Source organism: Equus przewalskii, chromosome 14 (assembly GCF_037783145.1).
Source record: "Equus przewalskii isolate Varuska chromosome 14, EquPr2, whole genome shotgun sequence".
In the NCBI taxonomy this organism is placed as follows: Eukaryota; Metazoa; Chordata; class Mammalia; order Perissodactyla; family Equidae; genus Equus; species Equus przewalskii.
In genome coordinates, this window is record NC_091844.1 from 50,215,518 (window position 1) to 50,240,305 (window position 24,788).

A 24,788-nucleotide genomic window follows, 5' to 3' on the forward strand; every position below is an offset into this window, starting at 1 on the left:
TTCATATCTTTTATGCCACACGCACACACACCTTCTCTGAAATGTATTGTGTACAATTATACAAAACTCGTTTTCAAAACTTTAAAAAAAATTGCTTTAAATGCACATCATTCCTATAATACTAGTTGCCAAAGTTTGAAAATTCCTTAGAATTCTCCTGTGGATGAAGTTTGTCCTGTTGTCAGGAAAACCTGTCGAAGACTGAATAGTAGGTGTCCCATCCAGCTCATTTATCCAGGCTCTCAGCACCATTCATTGTCTCTGAGTTATTTTACAACTCTAAGTCTTAGAAAACTGACAGTAATGCACATGATCCTTATCCATATAAATGCAAACTAATTGGGTGGGGATAGGGTAAACTGCTTATGGATTATTGCCCAGTGGATCATCCATTTTGTGTCTGTTTGTAAATTCATTTCAGAACTCCTTATTTCCTATATACGTCTTTGCTCCTTGCCTTCTCCTTGGAATCAGCTGCAATCTTACCAGTTCCCTCATTAGTCAATGAGTTAAGTAAAACCTCGGGCACATAAAGATATTATTTCTTTAGGAGAGTAATGATTGTATCCTCTTTTAAAAGTCATCCTTTAACATCACAAATTGTAGTTTGATGGTGTTATTTTTCCAGGATGTGCCAACATGTCATGTTCCCTGACTCCTTAATGGTTTAAGCAGTATACATTTGCCTGACAGAGAGTCAATTGTTTAAGGTTATTGAAATTGATTTCATACCTTAAAAAAAAAAATAGTCCCAGACCTTGCAAAAGGAGATATAAGTCCATCACACAGCAAGAAGCATTTGAAATACATCTTTAATTTTGGAAAATCAATATGCAATCTACAAAATACTTCGTTACATGATTATTAAGACTCAATCTGTTTTATATGTGTATTGGTATGACATAAAATCATATTTTGAGTAAGATATAAAAATACTTAGTCATCACTAAGGAAGCCCTTCTAACTGAATTTATAAGAAAAAGGGCTGTATCCTAAGCACAGCTCCAGAATGAAGAGAACTAAAACCCTAGAACTGTCTAGTACATAAATCAGGTCAAAACTTCCTGCCTTTATTTATGTGCTGGAAAGTTTTCTTTTTTCATACCTTTTTAAATGGATAAATATTTCTATTCCCATAGAACACGGAAACGTCCTTAAATTCAGATCTGTACTGTTGGTCAAGGGATCATCAAGCCTTGAGTTCGTTTACACAGTTAATATCATCCTTTGACTGGTAAGGCAACCAGACCAAACAATTTGAGCAGAAGGACTAGCCCCCATCTGGTCAGCTGGAAGTCTGCCATGTGTCACTCAAACGACTAACTCCAGAAGGGTCAAATTCATAAAGGGTTGACCTAAATTCTCTAAATTAAAACACTAGAAAGGAGTAGTGCCTCCTTCACTCACTTCCTTCCTCCCTTCCCAACCTTAGAAGCAGAGGTTTTTATTGTTGTCATTGTTGTTTTGAAGATCGTCATTTACTTTCTGGCAAGGAAGATTTTCCTTCTTCATTTCTAAGTTTAAGTGGATCCTACCTGATTTTTCACTTACAGCACCATGGTCACATCTGACCTTCTGCCATTTCTGAGGTCAGAAGAATTGTATTAAAAAGCTTCTCCTCCCTACGCAGAATGTTAATTTAACGCTAAGTAATGAATATTTAAGGATCCTAATAGATGTGCAAATTAACAATTATGCTGTAGCACCCCGCTGTTAATGCTATCAACCTTTGCACTGCTGCAAAAATTAAATTTGGACTTTAGTCAGCCCTCGTTACTATATCTCCAACGCTGAATCTTGAGGTGCTCCTGAAGGCTGGATGGCTATTGAGTAAATGACCCCAGCAGGGAGGACCCCACAGATACTGGGCAACCTGTGATGCATGAGGGGCGATGAATTGAACCCTTTGCTGAAATTATTTCGAGGTGTAAATATTCATTAAGTTCACGTGATCAGACTCTGGGTTCTTTACGGGCAGGATGCCATAAAACAGAGTTGAAAGGAATGGCAGTAATTAACCCAGCTGACTTCCCTGGGATCGTGGACCAGCACCAGGTTCTGCCTGCCTCCATGCTTGCTCTGAGCAGTTGAAGTCACTCCAGGATGTGCCACACCAGATGATGAGGAAAGATGGTGGGATTTTTTTTTTAAACAACGTACACACAGATTTGCCCTCTTACTCCTCAACAGTGAGTCTCAAGCATATGATGTTATAAGCAATGCATCAAGTGAAGTTAAAAAGAGCAATACCAATTCATTTTAAGTCAACTTTTGTATTCTTTGCCTTTACAGTAAAATAATGAAAAGCAATAAAATCTGCTGATTGATACAGACCATTATAAATGTTTGTTTTAATCTGTTTTTTGAACAGATTAAAATGTATGTAATACAACATTAAATAAAACATAGGACATAAACTCTGTGGGCCAACATACAAATGCTGTTTGGAAGAACATTATTATATCAGTTTTGACAAAACATAGTAAATAGAGAAAAATACCTCCTAATCATATTTAAGATTCAACATACATTGAAGGTGTATTAACACAACATAGAAGAGTTTGTTTTTCAGACTAAAATATACCTAGAATATAGATTTCATAAATTGTTAAAGTCTGACTTTTCACTGTAAATAATGAAAGGAAATTATAAACGAATTATAACTGCTAATGCCATTGACTTTTCATTAGAAACCAAACATTTACCTGACTTTGAAGAATCGAACTGTCAACTCTTAGAAATCTAGGTAAAATAATCTACTGTCATTTTGCTCATCTTTTAAAGAAAAATACTCTAGATTAAGCAGAATTAGCATAAATAGCATGATAGCAGAACTAGCATAAAATAGTCATAATATGATTTAGGCTTCTACTCAAGAGAGGCTTGTGTTAATTACAAATAATACTTTATCAAAATACATTCTTAGAGTCTGTACTTTTGGGAAATAATATTCATGAACTTTAAAAATTCATCTTTACTGTACATAAATGTTTCAACTAGTGTCGAAGACTGGGATTCCATCGTGAAAGGAATCTCTCCAAGCAAAAGGCAGTATGTCCTAGTGACTCGCACTAAAATATGTATATCAACAGAAATATCTTCTTTGCAACACGCACCAGAATACAAATACATTTTGAAAATGATAATACCGTGGGGGAAAGACAGGTTCCAAATACAGCCAACGATTACTCACCATGTGGTAAGAGGACAGGAAGATAAATAATTCAAAACCACAGATACTTCCACATCTCCATTTTAGCCTGTGGTTTCAGTATCATTCTACACCTAGCCACATTTCAGAGATGAGCAAAAGGGAAAATTAAGTATTTTGTTTATGCCTCCTTTGATTGCCTCACCCTTCAGTACAGGTGCTAACACAGCAAGAAGAGATAGAGACTGGAGGATAATAAATATAGTACCTAGGTAATCCAGAGTGAAACGATCGGCCACTGAGTAACCAAAACTCAAATACCCTTTAGCCAAGCTGGCTGTTGGGTCACACAGTGAATCAAACAGTGACTTTGAGTTTCGCTAGGAAGCAAAAACATCACGCAAATTATAGGCACATTTTAGATCAAACCTCTATGGCACAAACATGTCAAAAGCATAAAATATAGATTGCTCAGTTTCAAGTCTAAACTTCTCTAAACACAGCCATTGGCCCTGTCCTAAGCCCTCTATTCAGAAGACATTTCCACTATGCAGTAGCAGAACTCGGTGTGGTCTCTGTGAATTACATATTTGAAAAGTGGGTCGTCACCATTTATTCTTGCTACTCCTACTGAGTTACACAGTCACCGGCTTTATCTGGGTCTTCTCCATCGATTTTAATCCACTTCTTTTCTATTTCAACCTGTTATATAAAAGCAAAACATGGGCAGCATTAACAAATGCAACACAGCACAAACACCTGCTCAGTGCTCTTTTATACATGAAGCAAGAACTGCAGCCACCTCATCCTTTGGACACAGACACAGCCCCTCCGCCCTCTCACGCTAGGTCTGTAGTGAGCACTCTGCTCTCCTTTTGGGCAACAGAGCGCCCCACATTCTTCCTTCTAGGGACAAATCTTGAAGAAGACTGAAACTCCTCTCTTCTAAGTCAAACATAGTTTTTATAAAATGTATACAGAATACACACATTGATAAGACAATTAGAGATCTGGCTAGACATGAGATCAATTACACTCCCATATCATATATCCAACCTTTGGCCCACCTGAGATTTATAACACACCCCAGATCATCTCTCTAATTAACTAAAACAAACTAGTTTACAAACTGGTAAACCAGCGGGGCAGAACCATCTGCCTGCCCCTCATCTTTTTCACCTCAGCTTATATGTCACCTCCTCACAGAGGCCCTCCTGGATCATTCTAGAAAAGGAAGCCCTCCATCACTCTCTACCCTGTTACCCTATTATATTCTCTTAGAATTTGTCACTATTTGAAACTATATTATTCCTTTGTTTACTAATTATTTTTTGTTCCCCCACTAGAAGGACTATGAGGACATGCTCTTGCTCACTCTTGTGTCCCTGGCATCTAGAACAGCACCTGGCACTTTGAAATTGTTCAATAAATACTTATTAAATGGAAGATAACATTTTGAAACTGCCACCAAGTATGGACCAATTAGCAAATGCTATTAAAGCTAAAGAGGCTTTGTCATATAATTTTGAGCTGTCCTCTAAAATTACATGAAACTGGTTCAGCTGTGAACAGGAAAATAGGTATAAATGAAGTCTCCATGTGCACTTGAGCCACATTTCAGTCACATATAATACTTCTATAACTAGTGCTACAGGCCAAGATCCCCCAAGAAGCAGGTTCTGGATGGAGACTGGTGTGCAGAAAGTTTACTGGGGATGCTGCTGGGGTCAACACCTGTGGGGGAAGGGAGGGAAAGGCAGGAAGCAGAATGGGAAGAGGGAGAAGCTGGGCTGCAATGCAGTCCCAATAAAAGCTGCAGCCAATTCTAGGGAGAGCTGAAGCTAGGACGGGCCTGCAGAGTTATCCCGAGTTGAGGCATAAGGGTCTTTCTACCCCTGCATCCACCAATCGCTGGACACAGGCTGCCCCAGGAAGGGGGCGTGACCTGGAGCAAGGCAGCTTTCTTCAGCCAGGGCAATTCCCAACTGCTGGGCGAGGGAGTTCTTCAGACCCAAAGGGGCTGCACAGGACAGCACCCACATGTCATTAATTTTATCAATAGAAAAAAAAAATCACCGGAGTTAAAAATATATGCTTCTAAACAGACGCTCCAGACTTATACTACTATATTATAGAACCATCAGTTGATGTTAGTGATGTCATATAATCACACCACTTTGAGAAACTATGGGAAACATGTGGCAGAGGCTATCTCTATATCTACTAACTTTGAAGGTGAGAAGGAAAAGCAAGTTTAGAAACAGGTGCAAGTGTATGTCACTTTTTAATTCATCTACCGAAGAATGCAGAGGAGCTGATGGTGAAGCTTTAAAGCTTTTGTAATAGAGAAACTCAGCATTTCCCAAAGGGTGCTCCACAGAATTATATTCCAGAAGACATTGATAGGTGTATTACATGCACATGGACATGCTCTCATAGACAAGATTCCATAATCAATGAGTTTGGAAAACTGGGTTAAGTTTAACAAGTTTCTTTAATGCAGAACTTCTTAGAGCCTTCATTTAACATTAATTTAGTGTACAGCATTCCCCAACTTATTTTTGAATTGGACACAGAACACATCTTGGAAAATGCTGTTCTAACATAATTTTTATTATAAATATGCTTCTGAAATGTGAGCTCATTTTTCCCCCCAAATCCCCCCAGTTTAGAGTTGTATATATATATATATTTTTTAGTTGTGGGTCCTTCCAGTTGCGGCACGTGGGACGCCACCTCAACATGGCCCAATGAGCATCGCCATGTCCTCGCCCAGGATCTGAACCAGCCAAACCCTGGGCCGCCAAAGCAGAGCACGTGAACTCAATCACTCAGCCACGGGGCCGGCCCCTGAATTCATTTTTAATGCTCTGTTCTGCATTGAGAGCTGAATTATTAAGTACATGGCACTGTGTGCTCAGGCTTCTGACATTCTCTAGAACTGAGGGGAAGAACTAGGCTCACTGGTGACCAGGAGGTTTCCATGGCTGGGCTCTTTTCTAGGGCAAATACACACACACACACACACACACACACACACACGGTCACTTAAGAGGGAAAAGCAAATATTTAAAGCCAAATCAGGTCACAGCTCCAGAAGCCCCAACCTGAATAAAGGCCTTCGAATGTACCTGAATGTTGTAGCAAGCTCGCTGATGAATGTGTTTCTGCGGCTGGACATCACTCTCCACCCCCAGAGACCTGACTTCTGTCCCTGAGGCACAGGTGTCAAGCATCCCAAACTGAACAGTAGCAAAAGGATACCAATCAGAGGGAATTTCTTGGTCTGATCCAAGTTCTAGTTTGTAAGACAAACAATGGGGATGATCAGGACCTTGAAGAAAAAAAATCAAATGATCAGTCAAAGTATTTCAACAACCATGGGACATTTCTCTAGAAGGTAAGAAGCACACATCCTCCTCTTTAATAAGTAACTCCATTAACATTATGACAGTGTGAATTCCATTTAAACAACATTTCATCAAAATTCATGATTTTTCACTAACTAGGGGGAATCTATCTATGTTTTTTAAGTACTAGCTTTAAAATAGGTACAACCTTATTACTATGTACCTGCATATATTAACTCCTAAAAGTGTTTTCAATTAGAAGTATGCTAAGTTTCTTTAACTAAAAGATGAGCAATACTTATATTAAGCATCATTTGGCTACAGTGTGTGTCAGATCTGTAAAAAAACCATCTTTCTCTTAAGTAGACTGAATAAGCTCTTACAATAACTTTTAATTTATACACGTTCTTACCACTCTGTTTATTGATAGATAATGCAAAGGTAAATTTCAGCCCAAATTAAGTCACATTATAAAAAAATTCTGATTTTTAAAGTTAAATTTAATACAATTTTATTACATTTCAAAAACTACTCTAGGCCAAGAATTCTTTTTTCAGTAAAATTAAGTCTCACTCATTCTCCTTAAAGCCTTGACTGGAACAGATGTACAATATAGAGATGGGCATATTGGCTTTCAGTGTTTCAATTACTATTTGTTTTCACTTAGCTCAATTTGCCATGTATTGAGCATCTACTCTATGCCAGACCAGGCTCTGTGCCAGCCCAGGGATATTGGATATATGCAAAGATTTTAAGTGGGGTCATGTAAAGTGTGTGTGTGTGTGTGTGTGTGTGTTATAATGGAGTTAAAAATATTTTCAGTGTAATCACTGTAGTAACTCTACAATGTTCCATGACTCTGCCACCTTGTCCACAGCATCTGCATATCCAATGCGGCTATCTTTACATAAATAAAGGTATGACATGACATTAACTTCAAAAGCCAGATTAAATTACTTTACCACTGACATAGCTCAAGAAAGAACATTTCCATTAGAATATAGCTTTAGGCACAAAAACAAGAGTTTAAAGGATTTCACTTAATTCTTAAAAGATAAATTGCTTTTCCTTCCTTACAACCTGTTTCTTGTAGAAACTAATAGAATTCTAAGGCTGTAAAAGGCCTTGAGAAGTCATCAATCAATTAACCCATGGACCTCATTAACCATCTCCACCACTTGTACGTAGGGTAGGATGACGGTGGCCTCTGAGGTGCTCTAAGATACCTAGATTACTGCAGGCAAGTGACAACTGTATTCACATACACACACATACACCCAGGGGAGAGTCCACAACCCCTTACTCTTTCTAGTCTTCTGTCTACAGTGAGGATGCAGTAAGTTTATTTAAGATTAATTCAGGCGCTCTTAAGTCCTTTGTGGCCCAGTGGTTAAGAACACAAACACTGAGGCCAGATTGCCCGGGGTTCAATGCCAACCCTGCTACTTCAGAGCTGTGTAACCCTAGGTAAGTTACTTGATCTCTCTGAGCCTCAGTTTCCCCATCTGAAAATGGGGGTGATGATGAGGCTAATAATAACACGAACCTTATAGGATTGTCGTAACAGTTAAACCAGTCGGCACACACCAAGAGCTACAGCCATGGGATACTACGGGTGTAGAAGTGTTGGACGTATATGATTACTTTGCAAAGTGCTATTCGATCATAAATCCAATGTTATTATTTAATTACTATAATTTTGCTAATGAATTCTACACTTTTGGAGCTGAAAATGATATTGGAGATGATCTAATTTGATATTCATATTTTAAAGGAAAAAATTCTTTTGGAACGTTTGCAGTCAAAATTACCCAAGTTGAAGATCTAGAACTCAAAAAATGTGAAAAACAAAACCTTTCCACCCGCTTTCCAAAAAAAATTGGTAAAAGATAAAGGAGATTCCTTTCAAGCTTTCTGGCATATTTTTCCTGGCTTTTAAAAACTCTAAATACTCTACCATGTTTAATAACACAGTCCCCCTTTAGCCTTTGATCTCCATGAGGAGAGGTATCCTGTCTGTCCCCAGCGCAATGTCGGGCACGTTTGGGCCTCCGTGGGTACTTGTCGAATTTACAAATAAATGAATAAAACGTAGAGGAAAATCATGCTGTTTATCTCAGTACTGACCAGCAGGGGGCGCCCTCGGGCTTTGGTAATGGTTATTTTCCTCAACGCAACTTTCTTAGGACTGGGAACGCAAACCACAAAATCTGCTTAGGTCTAGGCGATATCCCTCCCTCTTGAACCAAAATATTTCACATCCGAAACTGAACTGTTGAGAGTTAGAGGGAATGAATGGTAGGAGGATGACACAAGGGGAGGAGGAGAGAGAAAGCAATGTGCCGATGACAGAGAGCAAAGAGAAAAAGGAAAGGCAAGTTATATTTAAAAATTGGTAAAATGGGGAAGGTGGAGAGATATATGTTAATTGACCCTCCACCGCTCCCACTCCCCTTTCTAATTCCATGCTACCGTCTGCACCTCCTTTGGCTAAGCCATCTGCTCATTCATCCTCCTTCTCTTCTCCTTATTCTCCTTCTTCTTCCGCTTCTTCCTTTATCTCTCTCTCTCTTCTCCTTTCTCTCTCCCCTACTCAGCCACCCACCCCTAACAAAGCCTGTGCTCAAGAAAGGCTCCTCTGTCCCTCTGTAGTCATTCACACCTTAGTCTGAATGAACTATCTGAGCCACCTGCTCAAGGCCAAACTTTGTTGTAAAATGAAAGACTTGCCCACTGTTAAAGGAGTATTAAGACTGACATGCTGGTAGAAGAGACATTTAAGGGGCCAGCAGCCCTCCCCGCCTCCCTTGCAGTAAGATGTAAGTGAAAAGGAAAAGTCATTCCTGATCTCAAAAATCCACAGGAGGAAAAGCATAAAATTTTTTTTTAAACTAGTGCATGGTAGACTAGTTCATATATTCTCCTTCAGTTTCTGTTAAAAGATTTTTTCTAAAAATACAAGTTTTTTTATAAACTAGCTTGAAAAGGGTAATGTTTTAAAGACTTTAAAAAGATCTTCTGTTCTCTAAACATCCAATTGATTTAAAAAGTATATAGAAAAATAGAGATACACTGTAAGACCCTGCTACTCTACATGTGGTCCATGGGCCAGCAACATTGGCATCACTTGAGCACGTGGGGGAAACACAGTATGGGGGCCCCACCTGCTGAATCAGAATCTGCATTTTAACAAGGCGATTCATGTGCACACACAAGTTTGAGAAGCACTGCCTCAGGTCAAGGACTTCCTCTCTCCCCCAACCCTACTCTTTCTATGCTTCTCCTCCAGAGGCAAATTGCCAAGCACCATCTCACTCTTTGCATTACCCTCCCCCACCCCACAACGGTGAAGCCACGTGATCCCAGAAGTGCCCTGCACGCCCCAGCCCCCTCACCCCCACTCTACGTGACACAGCCTCCGCTGCCTTTTTCTCTGGGCCTTCTCTTTGTGCACAGACCTGATCTGAACAAAGCAGCTTTGATCCCAAAGGATTTGTTCAGTGAATTATCACCATATAATTCAGTGGAATGCTTGTAAAACGTTGTTCTGTGTGGGCCTGGTGCTATGACAGTCTTCCAAAAGAATTCCTAAAGGCCAAGATCGAGTCCAGCCAGCCTCTCTGGGAATACCCATTCCTGTAATGGTTCTTAGTGAGTTCAAATGCTGGTAAATATGGGTGGGAGGGCAATAACAGAGCTCCAGGAGCCAGAGGACACACAGAGCAGGGACAAACAATGCCTGGGGAAGCACAACAGGCTTCAGAGGAGAGGTGGCAGGGCAGCAATTCTCAGCCCTGGCTGCATGGGAGAGCCCAGACCTGGGCCTCACCCCCAGAGAGTCTGATCGGTAGGGATGGTGTCTAAATAAGGGCATGTTTTTAAAACTCTAATGATTCTAAGGACTCTAACACGCAGCCAGGGCTGGGAAACAGACTTAGACTTTAAAAGGAGTGAGGAGAAGATCCCAGGCTGTCTCAGCTAATGGCACCATCACCCACCTGTTCGCCAAAGCCGGACACGCTGACCTCCTCCCACCCCCTCTCCTTCCCCCACGCCCACAGATAACCTGTCACTGTTTTGGGGGTACCTCTTCCGAATTCCCTCACCCATCCCTCACCTCCTTCTCAGTGCTCCCACTGCCAGTGGGCTTGCCTAGCCTCTCTCCCCTCCACCAGCCTCCCCGTATCCATAATCTACTCTTAATCTCTCCCCCACGCCCCATGCCTGCCTTCCTACAACAAGGTATGATTCTGTCACAGTCATGCCAGACAACACTCTGGAGGCCCTGCTGACAGACGAACTCCACCCCCCACAGCATGGTTCATAGTGTCCTTCATATCCTGGTTTCTTCTCCCACCACTCCCTCGGTCCTAAAACTCAGCTAAGACCTCCCACCTACACGCCTGTGTTTCTGCTGTTTCTATCCTTGATGGAATCCTACTGACACCTGCACGCCAAGCTGAGCTGTCCCCTCTTCAGCAGAGGCTTCCCCAGTACTCAGTGCAGTTTACCACTCCTTCCTCTTGCATCCCTACTGTGTCGGCTTCCACATGTCTGGAATAGAGCACATTTCCACAGCGCACTTGCATAGTTGCTTCCAGGTCTGTTCTGCCTACTAAGCTTGTGTTTCTGGAGAACAGAGATCATGTTTGTATCTGCATTTCCCAAGCACTCAGCACAGAGCCTGCACCTGGAGGAAATTTAGTGGGGTCTGTGGAATGAAAGAAAGAATGAGCAAGCCCTCTTCTCAATAAATTCCTGTTGATTGAATCAATTAACTCTACGATTAACTCTGAGAAAATGCAGTGTTATAAACAGGATCATTTTCACAAGAAGCTTCATATGTTGCTCCCATTCTAAAACTAGAAAAGAATGATTGGTATGGGTCCTCAGTTTGAAGAATCGGGACGGTTGTCCTGACCAGGTCTAGCCAGAGTGCCTGCTCTGAGGCTCAGCAGCTGGAAGGGGTGCTTTGCAAGCCTGTCCCCGACCCCACCTGGACGAGCCAGCAGGCTGAGCCCCTGTGCTCCCTCTCAGAGGCATAATCATTAGGCAAATCTATGTGAAAACTATGTCTGACCTTCTGTTCTGGTCCCAGTGACCATCTCTAAGACCAAAGGAAAACAGCAGGAGGCAGGTTATCACCCAGCCCTCAGGGGACCTCTGTGCATCCTAGAAGTTACAGTAGGCATTTCAACCTGCCTTCCCCTCTTTCCCTCTGTTTTTAGCAAAATAAAAGGCAAGAGTATTCTGATTTTTATAACCCCTCTCACCTAAGAGTAGCACAACTTTGAGAATAGATCATTTGGAACCTTATATTCAAAAGCTCAAAACTTTTCCCTGGGATGAAGATAATCTGAAAATGGTTTTAATTTGCTTTTCCAGCAAAATTATTTAAAAAGGCAGGAAACGTTACCTGGATTATATCATGGAAGATATTCCCATCATGCTGGAGTTGACCAGGAGGCGCCATGAGAAGCCATCTGTGTGACCACGCTGCTATCCCGTCACCACCCCGCCCCGCCCGGAGCCTGAGCCGTCCTCGCTATTCCTTGGGGCTGGTAACTAACGTGAGTCATGAGAGCTGCAGAGCGGAATTAGGCATCAGCAGAGGAGAGTGGGGCATGTCAGAGGGGACTGCTGTGTGGGGGCTTCCCTTCTGCACAGCCGCCTAGGGCTCCTCAGCCACCCAGCTCTGTCTGTCACCTGCTGGAACCTGGAGCCCAATCAGTCAACAGACATTAAGCCGGCGAACTGCAAGTGCTAGACAAGGGGGCCCTGCACCTTCCAGGGCACGGTCCATGCCGCCCCTCAAATCTCAAGTCCATGTGCTCTTCCTGCCCCAGAACATTGCAAGGCCTGCTGAGCAGCATCCCTCAACCTGGGCTACACGTTAGGTTCACCTGGGGAATCTCTCAAAACATACAGGTGCCTGGGCCTCTCCCCCCAGATTCTGATTTAATTGGTGTGGAGTGGAGCCTGAACATCAACATTATTTAAAAGCTCCCAGGCTATTCTAAGATGTAGCCAGGTTTGAGAAACACAGCTATAGGGCCACCTCGAATAAAAATACTACCTCAGAAGTCCACAGCCTGGAAGGCCCTAAGATGAAATGACATTTCCCTGAAGGATTAGATCAGCTTTGAGCTATTTGGGAGCAAGGATCAGACCTTATTCATCTTTAGCCCCAACACCTGATGTGGCACTTGGTATACAGTAAGTGCTCAATAAAAGTTTAGTTGCATGAATGAATGCACCAACTCAGATCCCTCAAATCTGCCCCCAATTTAGTCCCCTAGCCCAGTGTTCTGCTAGAAATAACTGAACTAAAACAGGGACCAGCCCGAATTTCACAATTTGCTTTTCCGCTCTATTATATTACACCCACTACTAACCTACTAGTCTAAAATAAATGGTGTGCTAGGACTGTCTTCTCAAAGTTCTGAACTTCTAGATTAATTATTTTCTTTGCAAAATTTTAAAAAATTAGCTGAATTTTTAATGCTTAGGTTGTGTCCACCTAATTCTAAAACAACTAGTTGAGCTGGTCAAATTGGTCGATTCAGCTAAAGAAATCAATTTGGGTAAAAACAAAAGGCAATCTGATTTCAAAAAGCAGGGATCAAAACCTAAGGAGGAAGTGGTGCTGGCTGAGAATAGAAAAAAGTTCAGATATACTCACAGATGACAGATCTTTAAAAGTTAATTAAGGGATCTAAGGTACGTGAGCAATATTTTTAATATTTGAGGTTGATGGGGTTGATGTCAAGACACTTAACTAGAAACTTTCCCTCAGTGCCACATCCACAACAAAATCCTAGCCTAGGATGGTATTTCTTATGATATTAAAAAAATTTTTAAGTTAAACTTATCTGATAGAAATAGATACAAGAGGACAAAATCAACCAGCGACTAAATGTTCCATTTCCCACCCAGCGACATAAGCGTGGCCTCAGCTGACTGAAGTTACCATCTGTCTCAGTGTGGTTTCAACCCGAGGAGAAGGGTGGAAACATTCAAGCTATTTCACACGGAAATCAACTTGGGGTGTTGAATATTTACTTGAATTTTTATCAGGAAGCCGGTCTATCTTCCATACCACGGCCCGATAGGCGCTCTCATATTTTGCTGACCCCACAGTGACCTGTATGACAGGTTCAGATTCAAGTTCATGTAAATTCCCCAGACATGCCCGGCGGTTCATTTTGGCTTTCAGGGACTTCTGCCGCTGGAGGTTCATGGTCCAGAGGGCCTTGATCCACTGTGATGGGACAGGAAAGTGTATCATTATATTGTCACAGGACCTCAAGGCACTGGCGTGGGATGGTCTCTGAGCCAATGGGGCCATGTTGACAAAGGCTTGAAGCTCCACATACGCCCCCTGGACAACTACAACAGACTTCAGGGAAAAGGGAAGATCTTCTCCATTATACGACGTCTTGAAACGCATCAGCTCAAACCGGCAGGCATCCAGGGGTACAAACTTAATGATTCTTGATTGCTCAAATTCTTGGTCTTTCACACACTTATGAAAATGATAGTCAAGAATATCAATCCCCTTCTTTTCTGAGTCTTTTTCAAAATAACGTTCATTTCGCTTCTGCAGTTCAAGGTCATTCAAAGTTAAAAAGCATTCCATGTTGCCATTCACAAAGCAGAGGCAGCAGATTTGAGTTATCACAGCACTTTCCACCAATTTTCCATCTTCTTTAGTAATTTTACCCCAAAAGTTGTCCACAATTTCCAGGGAAATTTCTTGTTCCTCATAGTTCTTTTTTGGTTTTGAAACAGCTGGCAGCTTCATCAGCTCCTCCTCCACAGTAGTCAGAAAGTCAAGGAAGTCATGGTACTCGGTAGACCCCAACTTCAGCATCTGTTCTATGTCTGGCTCGTGAACTACTTCTGTCTTAGAATGGTATTTCCTTTTTTCTGTGTAAGACACATGCTCAATCTTCACAGTATGGATTTTTCCTGCCACACTGAAGTTCTCAACTTTGGGTTCGGAAAGCCTGCAATGTGGGTCGAGCTGTAACTCTTTAAATGGTTTTTCTAACCCCTGCTCATAATACATTTGTAGAATTCCTCCAGGTACGACCTTCAGAAAAATTGGTCCCCACTGACGGGAAGACATCATGTTCTTCTTCTCAGGAATTCTCAGCATGAAAGACCATCCGGTTTTTGGCTGACTCCTAAAGAGTGTGTGAGGGACAAAGGAAGAGGCAGTGTCTTCGGCACACAGACATTTCATAGACAGATTTCCAAGTGAGTCTTGGTTCTCAGCTGATTGGAGATGCTCAAGCTTCTCACAGATGTAGTTGAGTGAACATTGATTTAAACTTTTTTGATCAATGGGCATCTCTTTGTCTTTTGATGGGAACATCTTTCTGCTTCCTGGAGGGTCAAAGGTGAACTGGGAAGCACTGCCTTCATCTTTCCAAAATGGACTTGAAAAAGCACAGTCCTCCCGAAAATACTGAAACTGGGGAGCATTATTCTGCAACCCTAGGCTTTCAGCCTGGTGAGGGCTATTTTCATTCGGAGAACCCACTTTGGGAGCTGGATGTGTACATGAGTGGTCATTGGGTAAGGAAGCATGGGATAAACAGGTTGGTTTAGTAGGCAATAAGGAGGAACCTGCTCCTGGGATTGTGAGTGGACTGTTTGAAGATGATTCTGGAATAGGATAAAGCACATGAGTCCCTGTTTTGGGGATGCCAGGGATGCCAGGAATACCTGGGAAGTCTTTGGTAGGTGTAGAAAGAGGAGAGTTACTTGGAGGTCCTGGACTGAAGTAAAAGTCTATGATGGGAGAGGAGAGGGGGCTGCTGCCGGTGGAGGAAGGTCCTCTGGGAAATTCCTTAGGACCAGAGAGGTTCAGCTTAAGCCCGTTTGGCCTACAGATGCCTTGATTCTCCAGAGGTAAATTCTTTGACTTTTGAGAAGGTTGAAAAGTGGGGTCATCATCAAATGTGACCCAGTTGCCTGGGTTCGTGGAGCACATCTTTGGGATCAGATTATGGTCTCGTCAATGAACCAGATACGTTGTCTCTGTTAAAGGAGAAAGAGAAAATAAGAATATAATGAGGGGAAAAAATTCGAGTTACTAGAGGTCTTTAGTCTGAGAAATACTTGGATTTAAAAGCATCTAGATTTATAGATTGAGCTCAAGGAAATGCTTAAAAATTGTAACACTTTTGATCGATGAATGTATAAAAAAAGAAGATCTAACCATATGCTCTTTACAAGAGACTCATTTTAGATTTAAGGACACACATAGGCTGAAAGTGAAAAGATAAAAAGATATTCTATGCAAATAGAAACCAAAAGAGAGCAGAGGTGGCCACACTAACATCAGACAAAATAGACTTTAAGTCAAAAACTGTCACAAGAGACAAACAAGGCATTATATAATGATAAAAGGGTCAGCTCACCAGGAAAATATAACAGTTACAAGTATATGTAAACCAAACATCAGAGCACCCAAATATATGAAGCAAACTTTAAAAAATGAAGAGAGAAATAGACAGCAATACAATAACACTGGAAGATTTCAATACCCCACTTTCAATAAGGGACAGAACATCCAGACAAAAGATCAATAAGGAAATAGAGGACTTGAACAACACCATAGACCAAATGGACCTACCAGACATAAATAGAACATTCCACACAACAGCAGCAGAATACACATTCTTCTTAAGAACATATAGAACATTCTCCAGGAGAGATCACATGTTAGGTCACAAAACAAGTCTTAACACATTTAAGAAGATTGAAATCATACCAAATATCTTTTCCAAACACAACAGAACGAAACTTGAAATCAAGAGCAGAAGGAAAACTGGAAAATTCACAAATATGTTGGAATTAAACAACCCACTCTTGAACAACCAATGGACCAAAGAAAAAATCAAAAAGGAAATTAGAAAATATCTTGGGACAAACAAAAATGAAAACCCAACGTACCAAATTCACAGGACATAGCAAAAGCTGTACTAGGAGAGGAGCTTATAGTGGTAAACACATTAAAAAAGAAGAAAGACCTCAAATACACAAACTAACTTTACAGCTCAAGGAACTAGAAAAAGAAAAAACAAACTAAGCCCAAAGTTAGCAGAAGGAAGGAAAGAACAACGATTAGAGCAGAAAGAAATGAAATAGAGAATAGAAAATAGAGGAAAATCAGGCCCAGCCCCATGGCCAAGTGCTTAAGTTCATACACTCCACTTCGAGGGCCCAGGGTTTTGCTGGTTCAGATCCTGGGCACGGACCCAGCACCACTCGTCAAGCCATGCTGAGGCAGCATCCCACATAGCAGAACTAGAGGGACCTACAACTAGAATAACAACTATGTACTGGGGGAGCTTTGGGGAGAAGAAGAAAAAAAAGAAAATAGAAGAAAATCAATGAAACTAAGAGTTGGTTTTCTGAAAAGATCGACAAAATTGACCAAACTTTTATCAAAACTGAGAAAAAAAGGGAAAATACTCAAATAAAACCAGAAATGAAAGAGAAGACATTAAAACTGATGTCACAAAAGTAAAAAATGATTAAAAGGGATTATTATGAAAAATTACATGCCAACAAATTTGATAACCTAAAAGAAATGGATGAATTCCTAGAAATACATCTACTAAGACTGAATCATAAAGAAAGAGAAAATCTGAACAGACCTATAATTAGTAAGAAGATTCAACTGGTAGTCAAAACCTCCCAAAAAAGAAAAGCCCAGGCTTGGGAGGCTGCACTGGAGAATTCTGCCAAACATTTAAAGAAGAATTAACACCAATCCTCAAATTCTTCCAAAGAAGTGAAGAGGATGGAACACTCCCTTTACTCTGACACCAAAGCCAAAGACACTACAAGAAAAGAAAAATACAGGCCAATATCCCTGATGAAGATAAATGCAAAAATCCTCAACAAGACACTAGCAAACCAAATTCAACAGCAGATTAAAAGGATAACACACCATTATCAAGTGGAATTTATCCCTGGGATGCAAGGAGAATTCAACAGATGAAAAGCAATCATGTGATACACCACATTAACAGTACAAAGAGTAAATACCACTTGCTCATCTCAGTAAATGCAGAAAAAGCATTTGACAAAATTCAACACCTTTTCATGATAAGAAACCATTCAACAAACTAGGAATAAAAGGAAATAACCTCAATAAAATAAAGGCCATATATGAAAAGCCCACAACTAACATCATACCCAACAGTGAAAAACTGAAAGCTTTTCCTATAAGATCAGGAACAAGGCAAAGATGTCTTTCTTGCCACTTCTATTCAACTTAATACTGGAAAACCTAGAGCAATTAGGCAAGAAAACACGTAAAGGCATCCAAACCAGAAAGGAAGAAGTTACACTGCATCTGTTTGCCAATGATAAGCTCTCATATGTAGAAAACGCTGAAGATTTCACAAAAAAACTGTTAGAACTAATAAATGAGTTCAGCAAAGTTGCAGGATACAAATCAACATACAAAAATCAGCTGCATTTCTACACACAGTGAACAATCCAAAAAAGAAATTAAGAAAGCAATTCCATCTACAATAGCATCAAAAAGAATAAAATACGTAGGACTAAACTTAACCAAAGACGCAAAAGACTTGTAAACTGAAAACTGCAAAGCATTATTGCTGAAAGAAAGTAAAGACACAAATGAATGAAAAGACATCCCACGTTCATGGATTGGAAGACTTAAGATTGTTAAGACATCCATACCAACCAAAGTGATCTGCAGATTCATCGCAACCTCTATCAAAATCCCAATGATTATTTTTGCAGAAATAGAGAAAACAATGCTAAAATTCATATGGAATCTCAAAGGACTTTGAATAGCCAAGACAATCGTGAAAAATAACAAAGCTGGAGGCCTCACACTTTCTGACTTCAAAACGTATTACAAAACTATGGTAATCAAAACAGTATGGTACTGACATAAAGACAGACTTATATACCAATGGATCAGAATAGAGAGCCCAGAAATGAACCCACACATATATGGTCAAATAATATTTGACAAACGAGCCAAGATCATACAATGTGGAAAGGATAGTCTCTTCAACAAATTATGTTGGGAAAACCAGATATCCATATGCAAAAGAATAACCTTGGACCCTTATCTTATACCCAACACAAAAATCAACCAAAAATGGATTAAAGAACATAAGACCTGAAACTATAAAACTCCTAGAAGAAAACATAGACGAAAAGCTTCATGACGTTGGTCTTGGCGATGATTTCTTGGATATGACACCAAAAACACAGGCAACAAAAGCAAAAACAGACAAGTGAGACTACAACAAACTAAAAAGCCTCTGTGCAGCAAAGGAAACCATCAAGAGAGTGAAAAGGCAACCTACGGAATAGGAGAAAATATTTGCAAAGTATATATCTGATAAGGGGTTTGATATTCAAAATATATAAGGAACTCCTACAACTCAATAGCAAAAAACAAACAAATAACCCAATTTCTAAAAAATAGGTAACAGACTTGAATAGACATTTCTCCAAAGAAGACAAACAAATGGACAACATGTATATGAAAAGATATTCAACATCACTAATAACCAGGGAAATGCAAATCAAAACCACAATGAGATATCACCTTATACCTGTTAGGATAGCCATTACCAAAAAAAAAAAAAAAACCATCAACAACAAACAAACCACACACAAACACAAAAAAATAAGTGTTGGCAAGGGTGTGGAGAAATTGGAACCCTTGTGCACTGTTGGTGGGAATGTAAAATGAAAAACAGTATAGGGGTTCCTCAAAAAATTTAAAACAGAACTACCATATGATCCAGCAGTCCCACTTCTGGGTATTTATCCAAAAAAGTTGAAAACAGGCTCTGCACTCCCATGTTCACTGCAGCATTATTCATAACAACCAACCTAAATGTCCATCGTCCAATGAAGAAAGAAAATGTCATATATACATACAATGGAATATTATTCAGCCTTAAAAAGGTAGGAAATTCTGACACTCGCTACAACATGGATGAACGTTATGGACATTATGATAAGTGAAATAAGCCAGTCACAAAAAGACAAATACTGTATGATTCCAGTCATATGAGGTATCTAAAGTAGTCAAATTCATAGAAACAGAAAGTAGAATGGTGGTTACCAGGGGCGGGGGGAAGAGGGAAAAAGGCTGATGCTGTTCAATGGATATAAAGTTTTAGTCATGCAAGATGAAAAAGTTCTAGAGAGATCTGTTGTACAAGGTGCATATAGTTAAGAATACTGTACTGTACACTTAAAAATTTATTAAAAAAGGGGCCGGCTCTATGGCCAAGTGGTTAAGTTCACACACTCCGCTTCGGCAGCCCAGGGTTTAGCTGGTTCGAATCCTGGGCGCGGACATGACAACATTCCTCAAGCCATGCTGAGGCGGCATCCCACATGCCACAACTAAAAAAGAATACACAACTATGTACTGGGGGGCTTTGGGAGAAAAAGGAAAAATAAAATCCTAAAAAAAAAAAGATTTATTAAAAGGGTAAAACAACTTGTTGAAAAATGCTATTTTTTACTACAATTAAAAAAAGCTGCAACACTTTTGAATCAATTCAAAAAGACTTGATCCAAATGGCCTTGTTAGTGCTGTAGAAAACAAAAGGAAAAGACAAAAACTCAACTTATAATGAACTTATAGCCTATTGACAACTCCAAAATATGTGAGATTTACAGTTTAGAAGCATTTTCAAATTCATGATCTTATTTCTCAAAATGACTCTGGGAGGTATATATCATTATTCTCATTTCATAGCTGAGATTACTTGGTTTAGAGTCATCACCTAAAGTCACCCAGTTGGTAAAAGGCAGAACTAGGATTTTTTTTTTTAAAGACTGGCACCTGAGCTAACATCTGTTGCAAATCTTTTTTTTTTTTTTCTGCTTCTTCTCCCCAAAGCCCCCCAGTACACAGTTGTATATTCTAGCTGTAGGTCCTTCTAGTTCTGCTATGTGGGATGCCACCTCAGCATGGCACCACATGGGCAGCAGTGGTGTCATGTTATGCCCAGGATCCAAACAGGCGAAACAAACCCTGGGCCTCCGAAGCAGAACACGCAAACTTAACCACTTGGCCATGGGGCGGCCCCATAGAATTTTTTTTTATAACAGCTTTATTGAGATGCAATTCACATACATAAAATTCACCCATTAAAAAAATGACAATTCAGTGGTGTTTAGTATATTCACAAAGTTGTGCAAATATCACCACTATCTAATTTCAGAACATCCTTATCACCCCCAAAATAAACCCTGTACTATTAGCAGTCACTCCCCATTCTCCTCTCCCCTAAAACCTGGCACCCACAAATCTACTTTCTTTTTCTATGAATTTGCCTAGTCTGGACATTTCATAGACTCCACAACATATGGTCTTTTGTGTCTGGCTTCTTTCACTTAGCATCATGTTTTCAAAGTTCATCCATGTTGAGCATGGATCAGTACTACGTTCCTTTTCGAGGCTGAATAACATTTCATTGTAAGGCTATCCCGCATTAGGTTTATCCATTCATCACTTGATGGACATTTGGCTTCTTTCTGTTGTTGGGATATTATGAATAATGCTGCTACAAACATTTGTGTATAAGCTTTTGTGTGATCATTTCTCTTGCTATATACCTAGGCTTGGAAAGAACCAGAATTTGAACACAGGTCACTTCATCCGATCTAATACAACATAAATTATTGAAATTATTCTAATGACATCAGAGGTGATGTGCTGTACGGCCACAGCACTGACCAGGGGGTGGGGTAACCCGAATCCCAGGCACTGCTCTGCCACGCACGAGCTGTGTGCAAAGTCTCCAGACATTCAGTGGTTAGAGGAGAACCATCTCTGAGGTCCTTTCTAAAACAATTCTCTAGTGGTTGACATCCAATTGAAATTTTTTTCAAAAGCACAAATTGTGATACCACTGGGATTTCTGACCAAACTTCCATGAGACAGAAAGTAAAACTCATGAGATCTACTGACGTGAAAACTCAAAACCTCCTGGAGTAAAGCCCATGAGAAAGGCATATTTTTCTCCCTGCACCCAGCCTTCTCGCCTCCCGCTGTGGATAATCGAGGCTCAACCACTGCAATCATTCACGCCTGGAAAAGAGCCAACACAAAAAGAGAGAGAGAGAGGGTCTGGGGCTTCACTGGGGACGTGGCTTGCTCGGTGTTGTCATTTGCTAAATCTGCACATTCCTGAGGGCACAAAAACACACAGTAGAGCAGTAGCCCAGGCCAGCTGGCTCTCTCTGGAGGGCATTTCACTGTCACTGCCCTTGGGCTGGAGTTGCCATAAAGCACTTTCCCTTCGGAGCAGGAAGAGCAGAGTTTCAATGGGACACCGCCAGGAGGCTCAGAGGCAGGAAAGCAGCTGCAATATTTTTTGACCCATTCCATCCCACCTTCTTCAGAAGGAATCCGGCCAAAATAATTCTTCATATAGGGTGAGGGATCATGTAAATATTTGCTTTAGTTGGGTTTATTGAAAAGAAAGAAAAAGAGGGGCTGGCCCAGTAGCGCAGAGGTTAAGTTCGCACGCTCTGCTTTGGCGGCCCAGGGTTCACCAGTTTGGATCCAGGTGTGGGCCTACATACCACTTATCAAGCCAGGCTGTGGCAGGTGTCCCACATATAAAGTAGAGGAAGATGGGCATGGATGTCAGCTCAGGGCCAATCTTCCTCAGCAAAAAAAGAGGAGGATTGGCAGTGGATGTTAGCTCCGGGCTAATCTTCCTCAAACAAAACCCAAAAAACAAAAAATTAAAAAAAGAAAGAAAAAGAGAAAAGACCAAGAGAAGAAACGATTCAGCTTCAGACTGAAACCTATTCTGATCTGTATCAAACATTTTGCCTCATCCATTTTCCATTGGTAGCTTCAATATTTGGAACAGCAATATTGGTTTCTTCAGAATTTTTGCTTATCATGAAAAAAAAAAGTAATTCCCATCAACCAGAGAAGGAAATCAGTCCCATTACTTTTTAAGTGACGCTTGAACTTTTTAAGAAGCACACCTTGCAAAAAAATCTCCTACCTTAAACCCAAAATCTATGCAAGGCGCAATCCTCTCCCTAGGCAGGATTCTTCCATATGGAGGCACTCAGCAAACATAATGTGAGTTTAATTTAACCAAACAGAATTCTGTACTGGGCCCAACAGGAGCCTAGACCTTTTTCTCGGTTTAAAAGGCAGGACTTAGATGCTGTTCTGGAGTGAGCGGCCAAGACTCTGGCTCCCAGTGGCCAAGGGCAGGTTTGTTTCCCACTGTGCTCCTCTTTCTCCTGTTTTGATAGCCCTCTTGCTGTCCTTCCTTATCAATCCTTTTTACACTCATTTCCATTTCCCTCTTACCTCTTTTGCCACCTCCCCCCCCACCAGGACCTCATCCTTCTATTCTAGTCTGAAAGCTCTGACCAGTCAGTTCTCCCAAAGTCAACAACTAGAATCAATTCCATTCAGCACTTTCCTTCTCTGTCCTTCCCTCCCAACCCATCCCCACCCCCAGCACGGAAAGGGGGCCAAATCCTGTGCAAAGCTTGGTCTATCCAAGGCCAGTGGGTCTTGGGAAGGGATGAGAAAGTTCAGAGTCAAGAGGTCTAGAATGTGTCTTCTTTTAGTCATCTGCAACTCCACCCCACCTGCTTTAAGACACTGGAATACAAAGGTATTCAAGCAGCAGCACCTACTTAACCTCACTGTTCTTTTTTTCTGTAAATGGCACAGGAGCTAAGTTTGCATCTGTGCTCCCAGAGGGCCCTGAGTCCTACCACATACAGAACCCTTCCACGGACAACATCTCATTTAAACTTAATGACAATCCGGAGCGGACCACAGCACTTGAGCACCTTCTCAAAGTCCAGTGCAAAGTTGGGAACCCCGGACTCCTGGCATCAAGTCCCCAGCTGCCTTCCTGTGAAGCAGAGATTCCTCTGGTTTGATTCCCTGCCTTTTTCCTCAGCTGTGGATTCCCTCCTACCCTGCGTGCCCTAATCCTTTCAGAGGTCTGTTTTCAGTCAATCTGGATTATTTTGCAAACTTCTAAAGACAATTCCAGAAAAAAATCAGAGACAGGGTAAGACACCAAAACTCTGAAAGAGGCACAGATAGAAAAGGAAAATGTATTATGGTGGAAATTTCTAGAAATCAATCTCTGAGCTTTGAAGTTTTCTAGGAGAGTGTCGGCTTCCCCTTAAGACTATTAGACACTCTTTTCAGATGCCTAATTTCAAAGCAGCATCAGAACACAATGAACTCAAGAACAAATTAGAAGTAAATGCACATCCTGTTCACATTGGGAATAACAAGGATAACGAGACAGTGGTTTTTAACCTCTACCTCAATACCTATGACAGATGGCATTCAGAAGCCTCGCGCATTCTCTTGGATGCACCCAGAGTTTAATAACCCCCTTAAATCTTTAGGGAATCCCTAAAATAATTAATTATCCCCACCATTCTAAATTTTGGATCAGCAAAGGAGGGCCCCAGGCCACAGCCAAAATGAGACAGTCTGCACTTACATGCTATTCCTGCACTCCAGTCCTTTCTTCCACTTAAGAAATGATACTGGAATTCTTATAAGAGTATTATGGAGATTATTAAGAATTGATTCTAAATGGTTTTAAAAAGTAAATCACAAATAGCAAGACCTTTAATATTATTAACAATATTGCAAATTACTTACAATAAGCCTTAGAATAAGAAGCACTGGCATGAAAAAATAGTCTCAACAAAAGAATTTGAGGATAAACATCTTCACGTTGTCATAAGAAAAATTCACATATTCTTTTGAGAGTCAGAGTGAAGCTTTTTCAATGAATGTCTCATTCATTAGGGCATTTTCCACATTACCTACAAATGTCTGAGACAAATATGCAGCTCAATGAATTTGTGATTGAATAATTTTAAATGGTCTTTCCAGTTTTCCATAAAGCAAATCTCTATATTGCCCTCAGGGCAATATGGAGTTCAAAGAACCACTGAATTTCAGAGTTAGGCAGAAATTAGAGGTACTTTTTTCAATTAACCACACCAACAAACATTTATAAAGTACTTCCTATGTGTTGATGGTATGCTAAGGGCTGTATGAGCCTGATCTCATTTAATCCTCATGACTCCATGAGGTAATAATATCACCATTTTGTAGAAGAGGAAAATAAGGCTCCAAGAAGTTAAGGTACTTGCCTAAAGTCACTCAGTCAGTAAGAGTGACCTGTGACCAGGTCTGTCAATCCCAAAGTCCATGCTCAGTACCATCCACCACC

The 24,788-nt window shown here is 40.7% G+C and overlaps 1 protein-coding gene across 3 annotated transcripts in view; it reads right to left on the minus strand.

The window, feature by feature from the left end:
- Positions 1 to 793: 793 nt before the first annotated feature.
- The window catches only part of STON1 (stonin 1), a 54,777-nt gene continuing 30,782 nt past the window's right edge, over positions 794 to 24,788 (minus strand). For all 3 annotated transcript variants that reach the window (XM_070572712.1, XM_070572713.1, XM_070572714.1), the window contains exons 2-4: positions 13,564 to 15,549; positions 6,283 to 6,485; positions 794 to 3,853 (exon numbers count right to left, since the gene is read on the minus strand). In XM_070572712.1, the coding sequence (XP_070428813.1) occupies positions 3,779 to 3,853; positions 6,283 to 6,485; positions 13,564 to 15,502 (2,217 nt within the window). In that variant the 5' untranslated portion in view covers positions 15,503 to 15,549 and the 3' untranslated portion in view covers positions 794 to 3,778. The remainder of the gene's footprint in view (positions 3,854 to 6,282; positions 6,486 to 13,563; positions 15,550 to 24,788) is intronic.